Consider the following 17,716-nt stretch of genomic DNA (forward strand, 5'->3'; position numbering starts at 1 on the left):
AAATTTTTTATTTTATCTTATGTTAATTTCTTTAAATTCATACTTACGTGAAATTTGAACTCTGATATTGTTATTGTAAAATACACTGCCTTTTTGTCAACGAATCACACATTTATATTTACTTATGAACTCCCAAAACACCATGACCTTTTAATACTATCTGTAGCTTTTTAATAAAAAGTTTGAACTGAAGATTTTAGAAGTACAAGATATAATTGTAAATTAGTTGATGTACTCATCCTAAACAAGTGTTAGATATTCCTTTGCAAACATCTAGTTTCTTTGTCTGCTCTCAAATATAACTATATTATAACCATTATGAAATTCATTCTTTGTAACTGAATGCTGGGTTGTAGCAGAGACGAACACGGACATTCACAAGATGATTTTATTAATTCTTTCACCAATTTCCACAACAGAGTTAATAGTCGCAAAACAGGTCTTCAGGAACCTCTCATTAACATTATCCTCCTAGGTTGGTGTTGAAGGTAGATTCCCCAAGGCAATTTTTATACACCTCTGATCTTAGGACTATTTTTTCCTATAAGTGGAGAGGGTGGGGGACTCACAGTGGGTTCATACCTCAATAATACCATTAGTACTTAACCAACATGGATCCAATAGAATTTCACTCTGGCATTATAGTAACTTTTAATAGTTCATATTGCCTACAAATTGAAATGAGATGTTTCTCAGGACATCGTGTTATGTGGAATGAGCGATGTTATAAATTTGGAAAAGAATTTGGCTCACACCAGTAAACACGCTTTGTCCTGAGGAAGGTCTTATTGACAGAAACGTAGGCGATATAAACCAGTTAAAATTGGAATATTTTGTTTTCTTTTTTTAGATTTACAAACTGTCAGATATTTCATCCAATTCTAATTTTGCCCACCTAAATAAATATACTAACATAACAGTGATTTGCAACAGCGTAGTGAATAGATACTAATAGTATTCTTGTTTTATTGAAAAACAAACAGAACCTCACTTTTAAATGCTAATCCAACTTTATATATATTTGAAAAAAAAAAAAAAATTTTAAAAGGGGAAGTTCGTTGAATCATCCAAGTTCTTGTTAGATTTTTTGAATCAATAAAAACGAGTTTGCAAAGCCAGTTAATTTTTTTTTTAAATTAAAAAATAAATCTTAAATTAATCTCTTTCTGTTTGTTATATCTAACTCCTCTCTCTCTCCACCTAAATAGTATTACTACTGGTGGTTGTATTTTTAAATTTACTTTTGTTTATAATGGACCAGTTCAATTAAGTTAGTAAAATTACTTTTAATTCTTAATAAAAAGCGAGAGTGAAAGTGTATGAAATAAAAAAAAAAAAGATAAAGTGAGAGAAAATTACGAGGGACGTTCCAAAAATAATAGCTCCTATTTTTTATTCAGTCTGAATGGATCAGAGGGGATTGCAAATTCACTGAGATCATGCATTTATGATGTGAAAGTTTCATCTTTTTGTTGCAGATATTGATAGTGGGAGACTAAGAAAGTAACTCGTCATGAACATGTGTCAGATGCAGAGATGTGTCATTGAAATCCTGGCGAAAATACATTGAAAATGATGGTGACTATGTAGAAAATAAATTCTGGAGCACAAAATGTCTCTTGTTTAATGATACCACTCCTGTCTTCGTAGTTCTTGAATTAAAAAATAGGAGGCCTTACTTTGGAACGACCATCATAGAAATGAGTAATTTAGTGAATTCCAAATTACTGGTAATCAGAACAATTAAAAAGGCATGTCTCCTTAATGGTTAGATAACAGGCCGTGTAGTCGCTCACCTTTACAGTTTAGAGGAAATGTTTAGAACTATCACTGTTTATCAAAAAGTTCTGTTCTTGTAAAAAATTTTTTTTTTATAGCTCAATCAGACGCTGAATGTAATAACAGCAGAATCTTTGAAGCAATGAGTGGTTGCCATTCTGAGCGCTTAATGCTCTCAAATGCAAGTGAAACACTTGATGATAACTATTCACACCTGTGTAGGTAAGTAGATACCCTCCACTCTATGATAAAGAGCAATGTATGTGTGTATATATTTATATATACAAGTTCAATTCACAATTTTTGAAAACCCATGTTCTTTTATTTTGTCATAAGAGTATATGTTACAGATTTGTTTCATTAGCAATCTTCAGCAAACAGTAAAAATATGTTATCAATGTATTTTTGAATGTAGTAAACTCTTCAGATAATTCTGTGGAGAAAAAAATATTCAATTTTTACAGGTCAGAAACAGTCAAAAACATACCTCCGATGTTGAGAGTGTAATTCTCATTGTTTCAAGTCTCCATCTTTTTATTTATTTTTCCTCTTCTGTTGTACTTTCGTATTTATAATAATTTCTTCTATTCATTTTATTTAATATAATTTACCTACTACAATTTATTTTCTTCATTTATTAATTATTATATATTATCAATCTAAATTGCTCTGTATTAAAACTACAATATCTTTGAAATGTATTAACACTTTCATTGTTTAACTGTCCATGAGTAAATACTCCGTTTTGTTTTATATAAGTTAGTTTTTAATCCAGTGGAGATCACTCTAATTTACTTTTCAGTTAATGGAGCAAAACACAACCTACATACTTGGCGTTAAGTCTTGCCAGCTTTGTATATCTGAAGCTGTAAGCATTATCACCTTATCTCAAAGTATTATCATTAATTCCAAACTGCAAACAGGAAAAAACACAAATATAGCAATTTGAAATTACATGATTATTTACATCCCACCCCACTCGCTTCACCTTCGAGTCAATAACTGATCATTCTCATATCACCTTGAAATTTCCCTTTTACCTATAATCCCCTTTACTCTTATTTATAATTCTTAAAATACTTTTATCCCCTAATGTTTACTGCTCTATTAATTTGTTTTTTGACCATTATGTAATCTTAATTAGACAATTATCATTTAGGTCCAATTCCCTTTATATCTTTCTGTCTTTCTAATACCCCCCCCCTGCCTTTAGCCCTTAAGAACCCCTGTTTTAATGCCTTGATATTATCTTTCTCTTTAGCTATACAAGCTTCTTCTCTACATTTTTTTATACCGGTTTTCCTCTCTACCACACTAATGTTGTTTTTTTTTTTTTTTTTTTTTTTTAATTATTAGTTTATTCTTTTCCGTTTGAAACCTATATTTAAGAAAAGAAAGAAAAGGCTTCATATGCCTTTATACACAACTGATTCCATGGATTGGAGTTTACTCCCGCATTTCAGAGGATTTTTCCGCACAGACATTTCATTCCTTTTTTAACCCAGTACAATTTTTAAAAGAGATTCTAAAGGATATTTTATGAAACTTTTTTGATTCACTATTCGCCCCACTTATTGCAAACTTTTGGATATCACTCGATGTAGGGGACCATAGATTGGAGCTCAGACAAACACTTGCCGTGAAAATAATAGAGCAGAGATAGGCTCACAATGTCTGTCCTATGGGAAAGAGGTTGCATGGAAGAGAAAAGGGCATCACCTACTAGGTTTTGAAGCTAGTTTTGAACTATCAAGGTGATAGGGCCCACCATTCCAGGTGCTTAATTTTGATTTATATATGAAAAATAATGTCACATAAGTTCTCCATTTTAAGCTTAAAAAATCCAAGCTCTTTGTAAGGCAAAGCGACTTATGCACCATCTTGTATAACAAAAATATGCTCACTTGGATCACACAATTTTCTTAGGATGGGAAGATATCATGGTGAATAAATATATAATGTACTAACCTCCAAAGGAGGAAATAATGACCAAGACAATGATATGATGTACAAACACTTTTGGAAAAAAAGATGGATACAAGTAGTGAGCTTGTGTGTTTGAAAGTGAATCAAGTATGAGTATATGTTCTTTACCTTAGCATGGCACACACAATTCCTAGTCCTGTCAAAAGTCAGTCATTTGGGAAAGTTTAGCCATTTAGCTTGTCAAGTGAATGAGTAATAGAAATTACTTATCATGTCCACTCTGCACTTTTAATTTGTCCTCAACATCTCTCAAATTGTATTTGTCTTTGAAGGACGTCACCCACTCTAAACTTCATCCCCTATTTTCTTTTCTCTTACTTAGATCTCACTCCCATTTAGAAATTAACCTGCTTGTTTTCAGTTCTGAATAAACCAGAAAATAGTGTGTAGTCTATTCTGAAACAGGTTGGGAGGGTCTTTCTAACTTTTTTTTTTTGTTCTTCCCCACTGTTTTATCCTAATTAAATGTGTGTGTGTGTGTGTGTGTGAATGAGTATTTATTAACAATATTCCCAATCAATTTAAAGATATTTCAAGTAGGACTCCTTCAAAAAATAATTTGAGTAGGATAAAATATATTTGTAAAGAAATTAAATCAAATTACATTTTATTCTTCTTAACATGGACCAATATTAAAGAAAAGGAAATGATCATTCAGAATTAAATATTAATATTGTATGGTGAATACTACCAATGAAAAACTTCAAGAAATAGATTGACTCTACTTATATACATATAACTGAAACCAATTTACTTAATTGCTTCCTTCAAAAGGTAAAGCACTCTGTAGAAAAAGGTTATTACTAGCAGAAGTACCCGTTGTTGACTGGGTTCAAAAACAGCCCACAGAAAATGAACTGTGACTGATGAAAGTATGATAGGTTATGAAAAAGAGGGGGTTGTAAAGATATAGGTTTAGATACTCAAAAATTTTACCCTAAGCAAAATATGATGAAAGTAAAGATAATTTTCGCGAAAATATATTTTTTTTATATCAACTTTGTTTCCATTCGTAGCCAAAAGTGACCAACAAAATGATGTTTCCTTACAAAGAGAAAATGTTATATATATAATATAAATATACAAGAAATAAATGTTACCATAGTCAATAAAAGTTACTTTTATTGTAGAAGAGTTCATTGGTTTGTATTTTTAAGTAGTTTGTAAAATTTTTTTTTTTTTTTAATTCACGAACCGGTTTAAAAAAAAAAAAATCAAAATGGCAGCAACTTTGAAATGGAAAGCCTCGTTTTCCATTTGAAGGAGGTGCACCTGAGCATTCTGTGTTAACAATTTAAGAGAGTTCCGTCAACGTAAGGAATATTTATAAACATATTTTAATGTTTTCCATTATTTTGTGCCTGAGGAATATTCGATTATGGCATGTGTAGTTTATATAAAAATTCATTTAAGTAGTTATTGCCTCAAATTTCGTTTTAATTTCAAGTAAAGAGCATTAAAAACTATTTCAAAACAAAACAAAAAACATGAACTGAACTTTTATTGACTATGGTAACATTTATTTCTTGTATATTTATTTTTTCGGCTAGTCGTTTGTTGGCTTTTCTGCTAAACACTCTTACTAAATAATATCGACGAAATATCGAAAAACAAAGAAACAAAAACAGTTTTGAAAAATAATGAAGCTTTACTTACTTTAGTAAAATAATCCGAAACAGCAAAATGGGATATTAAAAAAGTAAACGCGTAATTACTTTAGTTTTTTAAAGCAAAGAATCGATATAAATATGAATAAGAAGAAAATGACGCCCTTTTCAAGCAGAAAAGCTTCGTTTCAGTTTTACAGTATTGAATGGTGTAGTATTGCGCCATCAGATTCAGGGTTGTACTATTGTAATGTTATGAACACGTAGAAAGGGTTGTAATCAACTGAATTCCTTCTAGTACACTGACAAAAAAAAAGCTTAAACAGATATATAAATAAAAATAAAAAGCTTATGTAAATGTTTTTAAAAAGACACGTAATCACGTGAGCAGGATTTTTTCCTTCTTTTGACAAAATAATAAGTAACGTTCTTATTTTTTATTATTTATCTATTTTCGAAAGAGTGCCACGTTCAAGTGGAGAAGGAAAAAAATTTGTGTCGAGAATTGTCTAAAGTTCCAACTTTTATTTTTTGGCTTTCACTTTAATAAGAACGTGAATTTATGAGGTGAATTTATTCGACACAATATGATTCAACTCAAAAAAATAAATAAAAGCTAACGTGAATTAAGATTAAAGTTAAGGTGTTATTGTGGACCCTCACCCCTTTTAAAAAACCTTGTTAAACTTTGTGACATATTTACATTCTATGGAGGTTAGGCGCAAACGAACACCCAATAATTTTATTATACCATATTTCTTCAAACTGAAACATAATTATAAAAGTATACTTACACAAATAGATATGAAAAGTCTTTGTTAAAGTTTTTGCCATATTTCCATGGAGTACAGGCGTGAATGCAGACCCCACAATTTTATTATACCATCCCTATTTAAGTTGAAACATACTTATCAAAGTATTCTTATGTACATCTACATCAAAAACCCTTGTAAACGTTTTTTTTTTCATTTTTTATTTCCATACTTTGGAGGCCAGGCGTGAATGCAGACCGCCACAATTTTTATGAACCAGATCAAACATACCCATTCCTGATCCTCGATGCATCTTCTATCATTATATGTAATCAGTTTTTTAAAATAGTCAACCATATAGGAGCCTATTTGTGACCAGACGCGCACACACACAAATACGTTCAGCTTTATATTAGATATATATATATATATATATATATGCCTCCTTGTTACAGACTAATTCTTATGAGATAGTAACGCTAGACTTTATACAGACTAGAATGTAGACTGTTGTACTAGCAAGTATGGATAAATGATGTTTTTATTATGATAAGGGATTTGTGATTACTAAAGAGGAAATAGGACATTGATAACATTTCTCTCCTTATGAATGGATTTCTTTAAATGCACTAAAAGTTAAGAAAATGAAACCAAGATAAGAACCAAAAATTCAAAAAGAAAAACAAGGATTCATTTTTAATTTAAAAAGAGGGAGAAAAATGTAAACTATCAAAAGATTTTCTGGTGTCAACTGATGATGGCTCAAACTTGTATTTGAGTATTACCATTACAGATAAGAAAAGTCAGCATCATTGATGATGAGTCTAAAATTATCAGATGACTATTCACATGTACATTTGTTTCGAGTTACAGAAAACATAACTCTCTTCATCAAGAAAGTGGCGGCTGTTCAGGAGCATAATATGTGTCATGCGATGGAAACTTATCTGGTAACAAGTGTTAGATCAGAGTTTACTTTTTCCTAGTGTAGTTGCACTACCAAGGCTTGAGCATCTGGTCTACCCTACTATTGATATCTACTATAGAAATTAAGCATGGGAGTGATGGTTGTACAACGTCGCCTTTCGCACTTTTATAAACATTATTTACGTTAACTCTTTTCATAAATAATTAAAAAAAAAAAATAACTAAACCATTTATTGATAATTTGTCACGTGTACAAACATTTATTTACGTAGGCTTAACTCTTTTCATGAATAAGAAAAGTTTTACTCTTTAAGAATAAGAAAAGGAAAAAGTTACTGAACATTTATAAAAGGACTTACTTCTTTTCATGAAGGCCAGAGGAATAGTTGGCTGAAAAGTCGTGAAACAACAACTAATAAAGATGAGAATAATAGTCCGCAATAAATAAAAATGGTGCTAATGCAGAGAGCGATCTGCGCTATTTTTTAAATCATATTTCCACGTTTAATTAAAGTTTTACGGTATGCTTTTTTTTATTATTCAATTGTAATTGACAGAATAGGTACAAAACATCCTCCCCCTCCCCATGTTAAGAATGACTTTTTAAATAATAACATTATTTCAGCACGGATCACTCTCTGCATGAGTATCATAAAAATTAATACAAATAATACTTATCTCAATAAGTGAAAGGCTAATTTCTACCGGAAATAAAATGGCGATAATCTCGCAGTTACAAAAAATATTTTTTTATTTAATTAAATATTTTTATAATTCGCAATGTTAAATTATTTTAATAACATAAAAACATTCCTTGACCTTAAAAATAGAATTTCTGAAAATGTCAATTAAATTGGTAACGTAGAAATATAGTTTTATTCGCTTTTAACGAACCAAACATTACATTTTTATATATATAGATACACACGCACACACTAGTAGCATACTCGTCTCAGGACGGGTATAAACAATAAATATTAACATTAGGTCTAAATTTTAGTAGTTTTTTTTCCTTTCTTTGGATATTAATGGTATGCCCTAAATGATAAAGTTTACAATAAATAAAATAAATACCATGCATGCATTATTCACCTTGCTATGTATAAAACATAACATAATCTTAGGGCAAAATTGTGTGTGTGTTTGTATGTCTTGCAAAAATTTTCGACACACGATGGATCCTCACAAGATCGGTATCATTTTCAAGCTTGATCCTTTGGAAGACAAATATTGAAAAATTGGCCAAAAACATTCATTCCTGCACCCTCAACTGGGCAGTTTTGTACTAAGAGGGGTCGCTTTTTTTTCGCCAACATTTTAGCAAGTACACCCTTATAGTGTATAATAAGTCACCATTGGATTGACTACACTTAATTTTAATGCTCTCGACTTCTGGTTGCACGATGGAGACATTGGCTAAGACGTTACTTTTTTTTTTTAACACCTCTCTTCCCCCAAACTGCCCCCTCTATTACCACATTTTTATCCCCCCCTCCCTGGGGTTCCTTACTACACCTCCACGCACCTGGGCAATGCCGGATACCCCCGCTAGTTCATAATAAGTTTATTAGTTTAGGATTTTACTAAGTAGATAGATATTAACGCTCACACATGCACACAATTACTTTGAAAAATCTATTAATATAACTCAAAATTCGATATAGAGCAATTCTTTCGTATTATTTGAATTCTTCAGACTACCGTTTTCATCTTGAGTGTTATTTTCGCAATGTTTTGGTCGATGTAACTGCCAGCCTTCATCAAGTATATCTTCTTGAATTCAGGAATCATTCTGTCAAACTCTGGAATCTGCGCAGAATTCTGAATGAAAGCCTTAATTTAATCCACTGGAGTAGCATACTTTTGTTCCATCAGCTATGTATGACTAGGCAGAAATCCTAAGTAATTTGCAATTGTATTTTGAATATCACCTACACTGAGGATTGAACATCCAGAAAAGTATAACTTACAACTGAATTTTACCAAGTATTTTATTCACTATGCCATGGACCCATAGTTTGGTAGACAATGTGGGACCTATTAAGTTATAAACTTTTTTGGGGCCCTGTTTAAGAGGGAGAGACTAGTGCTTGATGCACTAGTTCAGATGTGACAACAATATTTCATGCATTGGCGAATGATGGCTTTGTAGAGATATAGGATATTGGCAGGTGAGAGAAGTTTTCTAACCTACTAGAGGGAGCCCACCTTCTTTACAGCAGACTTAGCAGTTCATATTACTTATGAATGTTAAGCTGAGGAGTTTGATTTGGGCACTGAGTACTAAGAAATGTACACTACCAGAGACATATTTGAGTGTAGTCCAAATCCACAAACGATTATTTTCTTTTTTTTGTGTCTTCTTTAATGATTTTGTGTCATGGACCAGAGTTGCTTGTGTGCCAGGCCTGTCACCTTGTCTACAACCTAATTGGAAATGGTTAAAGATGATGTCAGAGAAAGGGATGGGTTGGAGATCGAGATTCTCCAAGTACCTCGGCTAATAAGATTAATCTAAAGATTTATGAAGATAAGTGGCTGAGTAGTGGGAGTCATGGCTATGGGGTGAGCTAATGACCTTTTGGTAATTCTTAAATTTGGATCAGATCCAACCTTCATTAAGTTCGAAATAACATTTTTATCCCTAAATGAGCAGATTGAATGGACATGGCTTATTGTAAATGTGTCCAAGCTTCTCTCTAACAAGCTCGGTCAGTCATGCTTAAGCTGAAAATAGCATTTTTAGATGTGCTTGTGCATCTCTATAACTATCAGCCGATGGGTCCATCATATTTAAGTTAGAAAATAGCATTTTTGTTAGTCTGCCATCTTTAAATAAAAAATTAAAAAATAGGATATGCGCAAGTCTTAAGTTTGAAATAGCATTTTTGTCAGTCTATCATGCTAAAGTTTGAAATAGCATTTTGTCAATATATATGTGCAGACTTAACGGATTCACCTTAACACTTTCTTGTTTATCAAGATAAGCACAAATACGCAACTGGAAGGAACGTATTTGAGCTAGCTAATTTGAAAAAGTGAAATAATATTTAAAAGAAAAAAAATATCCCAATGGCAAAATATTCTATTCATTTTAGAATAAAAGAACTTTAATATTTTATACGATATTTAAAATTAATACAAAACTAAACATACTTGTAACATGTAAATTACATAACGCTTGCTGAAAGAGTTATGCTTCTTTTAAATATTCACAGAGAGAGAGTAAATTTATATAGGATAATAATCTTTTTCTCTTTAATAATAAAATAATTTAATACTTTGATTTTATGGACATAAAATAGAACATTACCAAATTTCGTACATAATATAACAATATTACTTCTTGATGACAACTTTTAAATAGAATCATCTATGAAATAAGAGATGAAAATTTTTTTTTTTTGTTGATATTTTAGTTATATGCAGACACACAATCTCCATTATAATACGATATAGCTCCTTGCATTCTTCATACTTGTTGCAGATATTTTTTTGCCCCCCCCCCACCTCCCACATCTATTGGGACATATTACCTGTTATTTGGATTTACCATTTGTTTACTTTACCTACCACACACTGACACACATTATTTTGCTTAGTTTTTGATTGCCTTGTTCTGATTTGATGAGGCTTGTTTCACAGACAGTATTCTCAGAATACTGTTCCAGTATACTGATTGGAATATCCATCCCAGGATGGATTTATAATACTTGGACCCTTTAATAAGTGTAAGAGTGTAGAGTGACTAGGTGGCGTCAGACTGCAAAATACTTTAAACCAATCAAAAGCATTAGTTGCTACAGTGAAAAACATAGCAGCTTAATTATGAGCTTAAAAAAAAAATTGTAATTTTCTGAAGTCTAGTCAATTCCATGGCTTTCAGAATTCTTAAATTCGGATCAGATCAAATTGCTGGTCATGATTTTCTTGTCTAATTAAAATTTAACAGTTAGAACAAACAAAAACTCAAACGTGCAGAAAGTATATTTTAATGGTGAGACTATTGAGGGTTTTAAAAGTCATATTAACTTGTTGATACTATTGGAGCACAGAGGAGCTGCTGCTAGTGTGATTGCAAGAATTAGGGGTGAATGAAGAATGTTCAGGGAATTTCTGCCATTACTAGCAGAGCGTTATTATTAACAGAAAAAAAAATAAATCAAATATGTGTATTCACTGTGTTAATGTACACAAATGAAACCTGGTGTCTAACTCTGTCCCGTGGGGAGACATAGTAAATAGGTACACAAATGAAACCTGGCAAGTAAAGGTTGGTTATACGTGCTGAATGGAGAGAAATGATGAGAATGATGCAATGGATGTGTAATGCAATTATTAAAAACAGGCTTAGATTTGATGCCAATCAAGGGAAGAGTTTATCGAACATATTTATACAGTGCGAGGTATAGAAATGAAATTTGGACATGTATTGCATAGAGAGAATTAGTATCATAATGATATGATGGATGTGTAATGCAAATCTTAAAAACAGGCTTAGATCTGATAAGCTTAGAAGATTAAATCTGGATAGTATATAGAAATGTGTGCAGAAGAGGAGACTTTGTTGGTTTGGTCACACTGGAAGAATAGAGAGCGTTTGGGTTAGTAGATGTAGAGTAGCTGAGATAGTAGGATCAGCAGAAGAAGGTTAATGAAACCATGGAAGTGACAAGGTTGGATTTGAGAGAAAGAGATAAATAAATACCTGGCCAGAGATAAGTTTGAATGAGCAATTTTGTTGATCGACCAAGGCTTAAGTTCAAAATATCATTTCAAAGGTGTTAAGAATGATAGAAACATCAGAATAGGTTTAGCTTTTGACAGTTGTATAATGTTTTGTAATCTCTATTTTTATAGTTTTCACTTTAACAGCATGGTTTGTTTGCTTTGAAGTATTGTGGGGTTCAACCAGCTTTCAATTTAATAAGAGTGTAAACATGTACTGGAATTATGAACTCACCTTGGAACCTGTATTTCAGCTAACGTGTGTGTGTGTGTATATATATATATATATAATTTAGTGTCAGTACATTTGTAATATTTTTGTTCTATTTTCCTATATGAGAGGAGATAAAATTATGTAAACCATGATTTACAAACATTTTATTTTTAGCTTTTTTTTTTTTTTTTTTTTTTACACAGGAATAACCACTTATCAAGGCCCAGAGGCCACTCGAGGATAAGGGTTAATGAGTATACATTAGTCAATGTGATTATAGCGTAGCAAACAAGTAGTGGGAATTTTGTAAATTGGATTACTTAGGGGGACGGTTCATCAAGAACTTGTTTATGTTGGACTTGAAGACAATCAGATTGTAGTCAGCTAGAAAGCAGGCATGCAGTTCTAAGAAAGAAGCTTTTTTCATGGAATCTGCATTTAGGCACAGATAAAGAGTGTGGGAAATTACTGATAGTGGTTTTAGCTAGACGAGTGTTTTTCGTGAAAGTTTGGCGAGGGGAACCATAGATTGAAGTTCAGATGAGCACTTGCCATGAAAATAACGATAAAGCAGAGACAGGCTCGCAACTTTTCTTCTGTGGGAAAGAGGTTGAAGGGAAGAGAAAAGGGCATCCTAACATGTGTGTGTATATATATATATATAATGACAGTACATTTGTAATATTTTTGTTCTATTTTGAACTGTCAAGATAGGATAAGTTGCTTCTAGCCCAGATGTGGCAACAGTACTCCATCTTTGACTGAACCTGGTTTTTATATAGATAGAGAATTGCATCAGGAGTGAGATATCTACTGGAGTGGTAGAAGGATCTGACCATTTTTCCAGCAACATTGGCAACGGATTTGATATACATGATTCATTTCAGATCGGGAGTAAAGGTCAAGCCCAAAGCTTGTCAAAACATGAAGCCTCCCCAAGACGAGAACCGTTCATTTAAATTGATGACAGATGGGCATCAGAGCTTAGTTTTAGATGCATTAAAAGTAACCAGTCACCTCTTTCCCTATTGTACCACATGCTCAAAATCAGAGGAGAGAGATTAAGAGAGAACTTGGTCATTTACAGTCTTTGATGTGCTACCATAGATGGTAGTGTCATCAGTATGTCTATGAATGATGTAAGGATGTGGTTTGGAAGATCATTGATGGAAGATCATTGACATAGACCAGGAAGAGAGTTGAACCTACGATGGACCCCTGAGGGACTCCAGCATTAATACTGAGAGCTTCTGATTTCTGCCCATCAACCACTACTCTTATGAAAGAAAGAAATGATTTAATAATTAAGACATTTCCAGCTATACCATAGCTGGAGATCTTGTGAAGTAGACCTTTATGCCATACATCAAAGGCCTTTGATATGTCAAGAACAATTGCCCTAGAAAGGAAGCCTCCATTGAGAGATTCGCTAATCCTATGAGATAACTGTAAGCACGTCTGCTGTAGATCTAGCAGAACGGAAACCATATTGCATGTCACTAAGAAGGTTATTTTTGCTGAGATTTGACTATTTCACTATATAGCACAGATTCCTGCATTTTACTCATGACGCACTGTACTGAGAAGATGAACGATCACCTGAATTCTTAAATACAAGGCATACTGATGAGATTTTCCAAGGGGTTGGGAAGCATTTCTCCTTAAGACAACGCTTAAATAACTTTGTAATTATGGGCGCTAGTTCTGGTTGAAGCTTTTTGAAAACAAAAAATACAAGATAAAGGGAATTATTTATTTATTCCTATAAGTTTAAAAAATTTCTAAATCATGATTTGCATAATTATAAGTCCCCTCATATATTGATGCTCTATTTCGAATATTGAGCATTTTTATCAAGATCAGATTAATGTATAAATATTTATATTTCCTTTTCAAATTTAAAAGTTTAAATACTCCCTCTCTCTCTCTCTCACGTACCGGCCTTGCCCAGTTGAAGTATACCCCCCCCCCCAAAAAAAAGATTAAACTATGGTTGTTAGTGGGAGTCACTGCTGGCCCAGTAAAATATTGAGCATTGCGTTCGTGGCCAAAATGAATGTACCGTGCTGAAATAACATAAGCCATTCTTAACATGGGGATTTGATTATGTGCTGTGATTATTCTGTGTGTTCATCTAACTTGCTAAATAAAAGTAGGATAGTGTAGCCTATTAGATAGCAGTTGTCTGCTTGTAATGTATAATGAAAATAAAAGAATGAACTAGAAATTAATTAAGTGCATTTATTCCGGAGGGATCATTGTGTCATAGGGAAATGAAACAACCAAAAAACACTAAGGCGGACCTAAACAAGGATTCTTGTAGCCTTAAAATTTTTCCTTTTAACTTTGTCGTAATTTTCCCCGGCGATTATCATCGAGTACAGGCTTAATTTTCAAATAAAAAAATAAATTTAAAGTAGTATTTTTAATGACTGTAATAGTTGAGGATCAATTTGTTATTATAACGTTCTATTAAATGAAACAAGCATTTTTTTGCCATATCAATTGTTGATGCTGGCCCGGCTGTTAAATGTTTCCCTTTTCTGCTGGTAAGGTGTATACCATTTTTTCCAAGGTACTTTTGTAATGTGAAAGCTAAGGGTGTAATCTATAAGCGCTATAGTAATTTGCAAAAAATTGAAAAGGAAAAATCTAAATGCTAGTAGCAGCATTTATAATGGGAGTGGCCAAAAGGGGGTGTTCGTGTTCACTGTAGTAGAACGGTTTAATTCTGAATGTAAGTGCTGATAATCGCCTGAAAAATTTATGAATAAATGAAAAATAAAAAAAAGTAAATGGTAAGGGTAGCATTGTTCAGGTCCAGAAATTCTTTTTTTAATTATTTTACAATCTGAAAGTGTGTGTTTTAAAGATTCTAAAAGGATAAACGTGTTCAATAGTTGACCTAATTCGGTTGCCAGACTCTACTAAATATCTGAAGCCAAATCCTTTACAAAAAAAGCCAAATTGATAAATATAGCCAGATTTTCACAAACAAAAAAGCCAAATTGAAAAAACAGAGTGCGTGCATAAATATAAATATTTATATATTTTAAATGTAATTGTTATTTTTTCTTGTGCTTGTGTAGATTATTGATATTTTAAAGCGATGCATTTCATATATTTATATATTGAAGAGTTTAGCTTCCAAATAATTGCATCTTTATGATTTTTCAAAAAAAAAAAAAAAAAAATTATTGTATTTTATTAAAAGAAATATGTTGTGGAAATAAAATTGTTGGCAAAAAATAAGTTTGTTTTATTACGTTCAATAAATTTCCGTATTTTTTTTTTTTACATAAAACCCCCCACAAATATTTGGGAGCTAACCTGTTCAATTTAGTCAAGCGTTAACATCTTCAATATAGCCATATTCTCTATCTAGGATTAATAAAGGTAATATTCAAAGTTCCAAAAAGTTAAATTGGTTATTTCTCATCAGCTTTTGCATTCACATTTATTTGACGACATTTAAATGTTTTCGGGTATTCTGAAAACGAATAACACATGTAAAATTGCCGCTGACCATAGACCAAACAACATGTACATGTGCTTTGTTTGAGTGGCCATTGGAAAGCATACAACTATTTGTCAGCGACAATTTTGTGTAATATTCATTATCATAATACTGGAAGACCTATTTCCTCAAAATCACGTGGAAAAGATAAAATAATTAACAAATAAACTCTCGAATTTTTTTAATTTTTTTAGAAGTCTTAATATAAAAGACAAATATTTTGGGATCTAAACTCTTCACTATCTAAATATCTATGAAATGTATCCGTTTGAAACATCACCAAGCTACACTTAGTGTGTTTAATGGTAGAAAAAACAAAAAAAAAAACTTGATTGCAAGGGGAATGTAATATTTTTGTTGTTTTGATATAGACATCGACAAAGGAGATTCTTATGGTAGATAGCATATTTTAAACTTTGTAAAAGAAAGCAAGTAAATAGGTTATTTAACGTTCATTTAATGATTTTCTTTCTTGTATTTTTCGATCTTACATGGCTGGAATGACCTATGCCTTAAATGAACTTAATGTCTCTTAGTGATGCCATATTTTAATATTAGTAAGTGTTCATTTATAAAGTGAAGAACTGGATTCTAGAATATGAGAATTTTCAGAGCTTAGCCAATCAGAATGGATGGACTTTGACGAGGAAGCTTTTATTATCTATGAATTGGAAAGATTATGATAGGTCTATGTATGGTTGAACTAGTTACTGTCAGTGTAATCACAGGATCTATGGAATGTGTAGAATTCATCACGGTGACAACTGATAGCAGTGGTAGGATTAGATATTTAGAGAGAAAAATAGGGACTCCTTTCTCTAAAGACGTTGCGAATGTGTCTAAATTGGTGTTCAAAAGCTACATAAGATAGTGGCTATTAACCTAGATCTATTGAATTTGTATGTGATATCTGTTGTTGGAAACCTATGATACTTTGGTCCAGAGGGAGTCATTGTATTATATATGGAGAAGATTATATATATATATATATATATATATAAAAACAATATTTATTCTAGGATGAGTAAAACCAATTCTTTGAACAGAACGGTTGTGCACCACTTATGCCATTACAGATATTAAAATCAAGATATAATGATACTAAACCTTATGTCTAGAATCCTAATTTTTTTAATTATTCAGTTTTGATTGAAATTCCTAACACGATTTTGATTCTAAAAATACTTTAAATTCAATGGATCTTAAGAACAAATTGAAATTCAGAGAATCTTGCTTAATAGGTGTATAACGACTATTGATCCACTTTGAGGTAAATGTGAAATATTTGTATTTCATATGAGAGGTTGTATCCATATTATATCCCTAAATACCCTTTAAAAACTACTTCAAAGAAATTGAAATGGGGGGAGATTCTGTTGCTATCTAATAAATATCATTAACATTTCACAAAAATTTGAGGTATCTGAAATATTATCACCTTTGCATAAAACTAAATACAGCCCACATTACGACTCCTTACACCTACCAGTTGTGTTCCAAAATCCATAATGATCAGTTCATTAGTTTAATATTGAATCCTGTACACGCAAATTCATAAAGATTATACACATACATCACTTTATATAAATAGAGATCAACTATAACGGCAGGTGAACAGTGTAATGAAGATTTCTTTTGGCAGAGAGAAGCCTTATTATTAAAATGATGTATTAACACAAAGAAGAACCATTTTCATAGCAATACTAACACAGAAATCTGACCTGCTAAGTTACTCAGGAGTGCCTGTGGAGAGAGGAAGTGGAGACAGCTTAAACAAGGAGGTGGCGGGGGGGGGGGGAATAGCATCTTTTTTTTTTTTTTTCCTCTCCTTTTCTCCTTTTGCTCCTTGTTCACCCATCCTAATGCCTTGTCATAGTATGATTTATGAGTCATGGTAAAAATAAATAAAAATAAAATTGTTTTGCTTTGCACTTTTTTCCCCCCCTTACAAGAAGCACTTAAAAAGAATTAATGTTTTGCTTTGGTTTAAGAATGCAAATAAACTATAACTTGACTTTTGCCTTTAATTCAAGCCAGGAATTACTTTCTCATGCCCAGTTGAAAATATTACTTTCGAATATGGGTTTTTAGATAAATAATTTTACCCTGGATATTAAGAAATATATCAGAATATGCTAGAACATAAGTCAGTATGAGATTGTATACCTCCACCTGACAGCATAAAGATGGGCCAAAGTCTTATTTG

At 32.0% G+C, this 17,716-nt stretch overlaps 2 protein-coding genes across 2 annotated transcripts in view; one reads left to right on the top strand and one right to left on the bottom strand.

The window, feature by feature from the left end:
* Positions 1 to 17,716, bottom strand: part of LOC145293196 (uncharacterized) — a 421,398-nt gene that overhangs the window by 74,745 nt on the left and 328,937 nt on the right. The gene's annotated exons all lie outside the window — the stretch shown is intronic.
* The window catches only part of LOC145293198 (uncharacterized), a 30,869-nt gene continuing 14,942 nt past the window's right edge, over positions 1,790 to 17,716 (top strand). The window contains exon 1 of the mRNA XM_080139698.1: positions 1,790 to 2,001. Within this exon, the coding sequence (XP_079995824.1) occupies positions 1,922 to 2,001 (80 nt within the window). The 5' untranslated portion in view covers positions 1,790 to 1,921. The remainder of the gene's footprint in view (positions 2,002 to 17,716) is intronic.

This window comes from Euprymna scolopes, chromosome 14, assembly GCF_053919585.1.
Source record: "Euprymna scolopes isolate OS-2025 chromosome 14, ASM5391958v1, whole genome shotgun sequence".
NCBI classification, from domain to species: Eukaryota; Metazoa; Mollusca; class Cephalopoda; order Sepiida; family Sepiolidae; genus Euprymna; species Euprymna scolopes.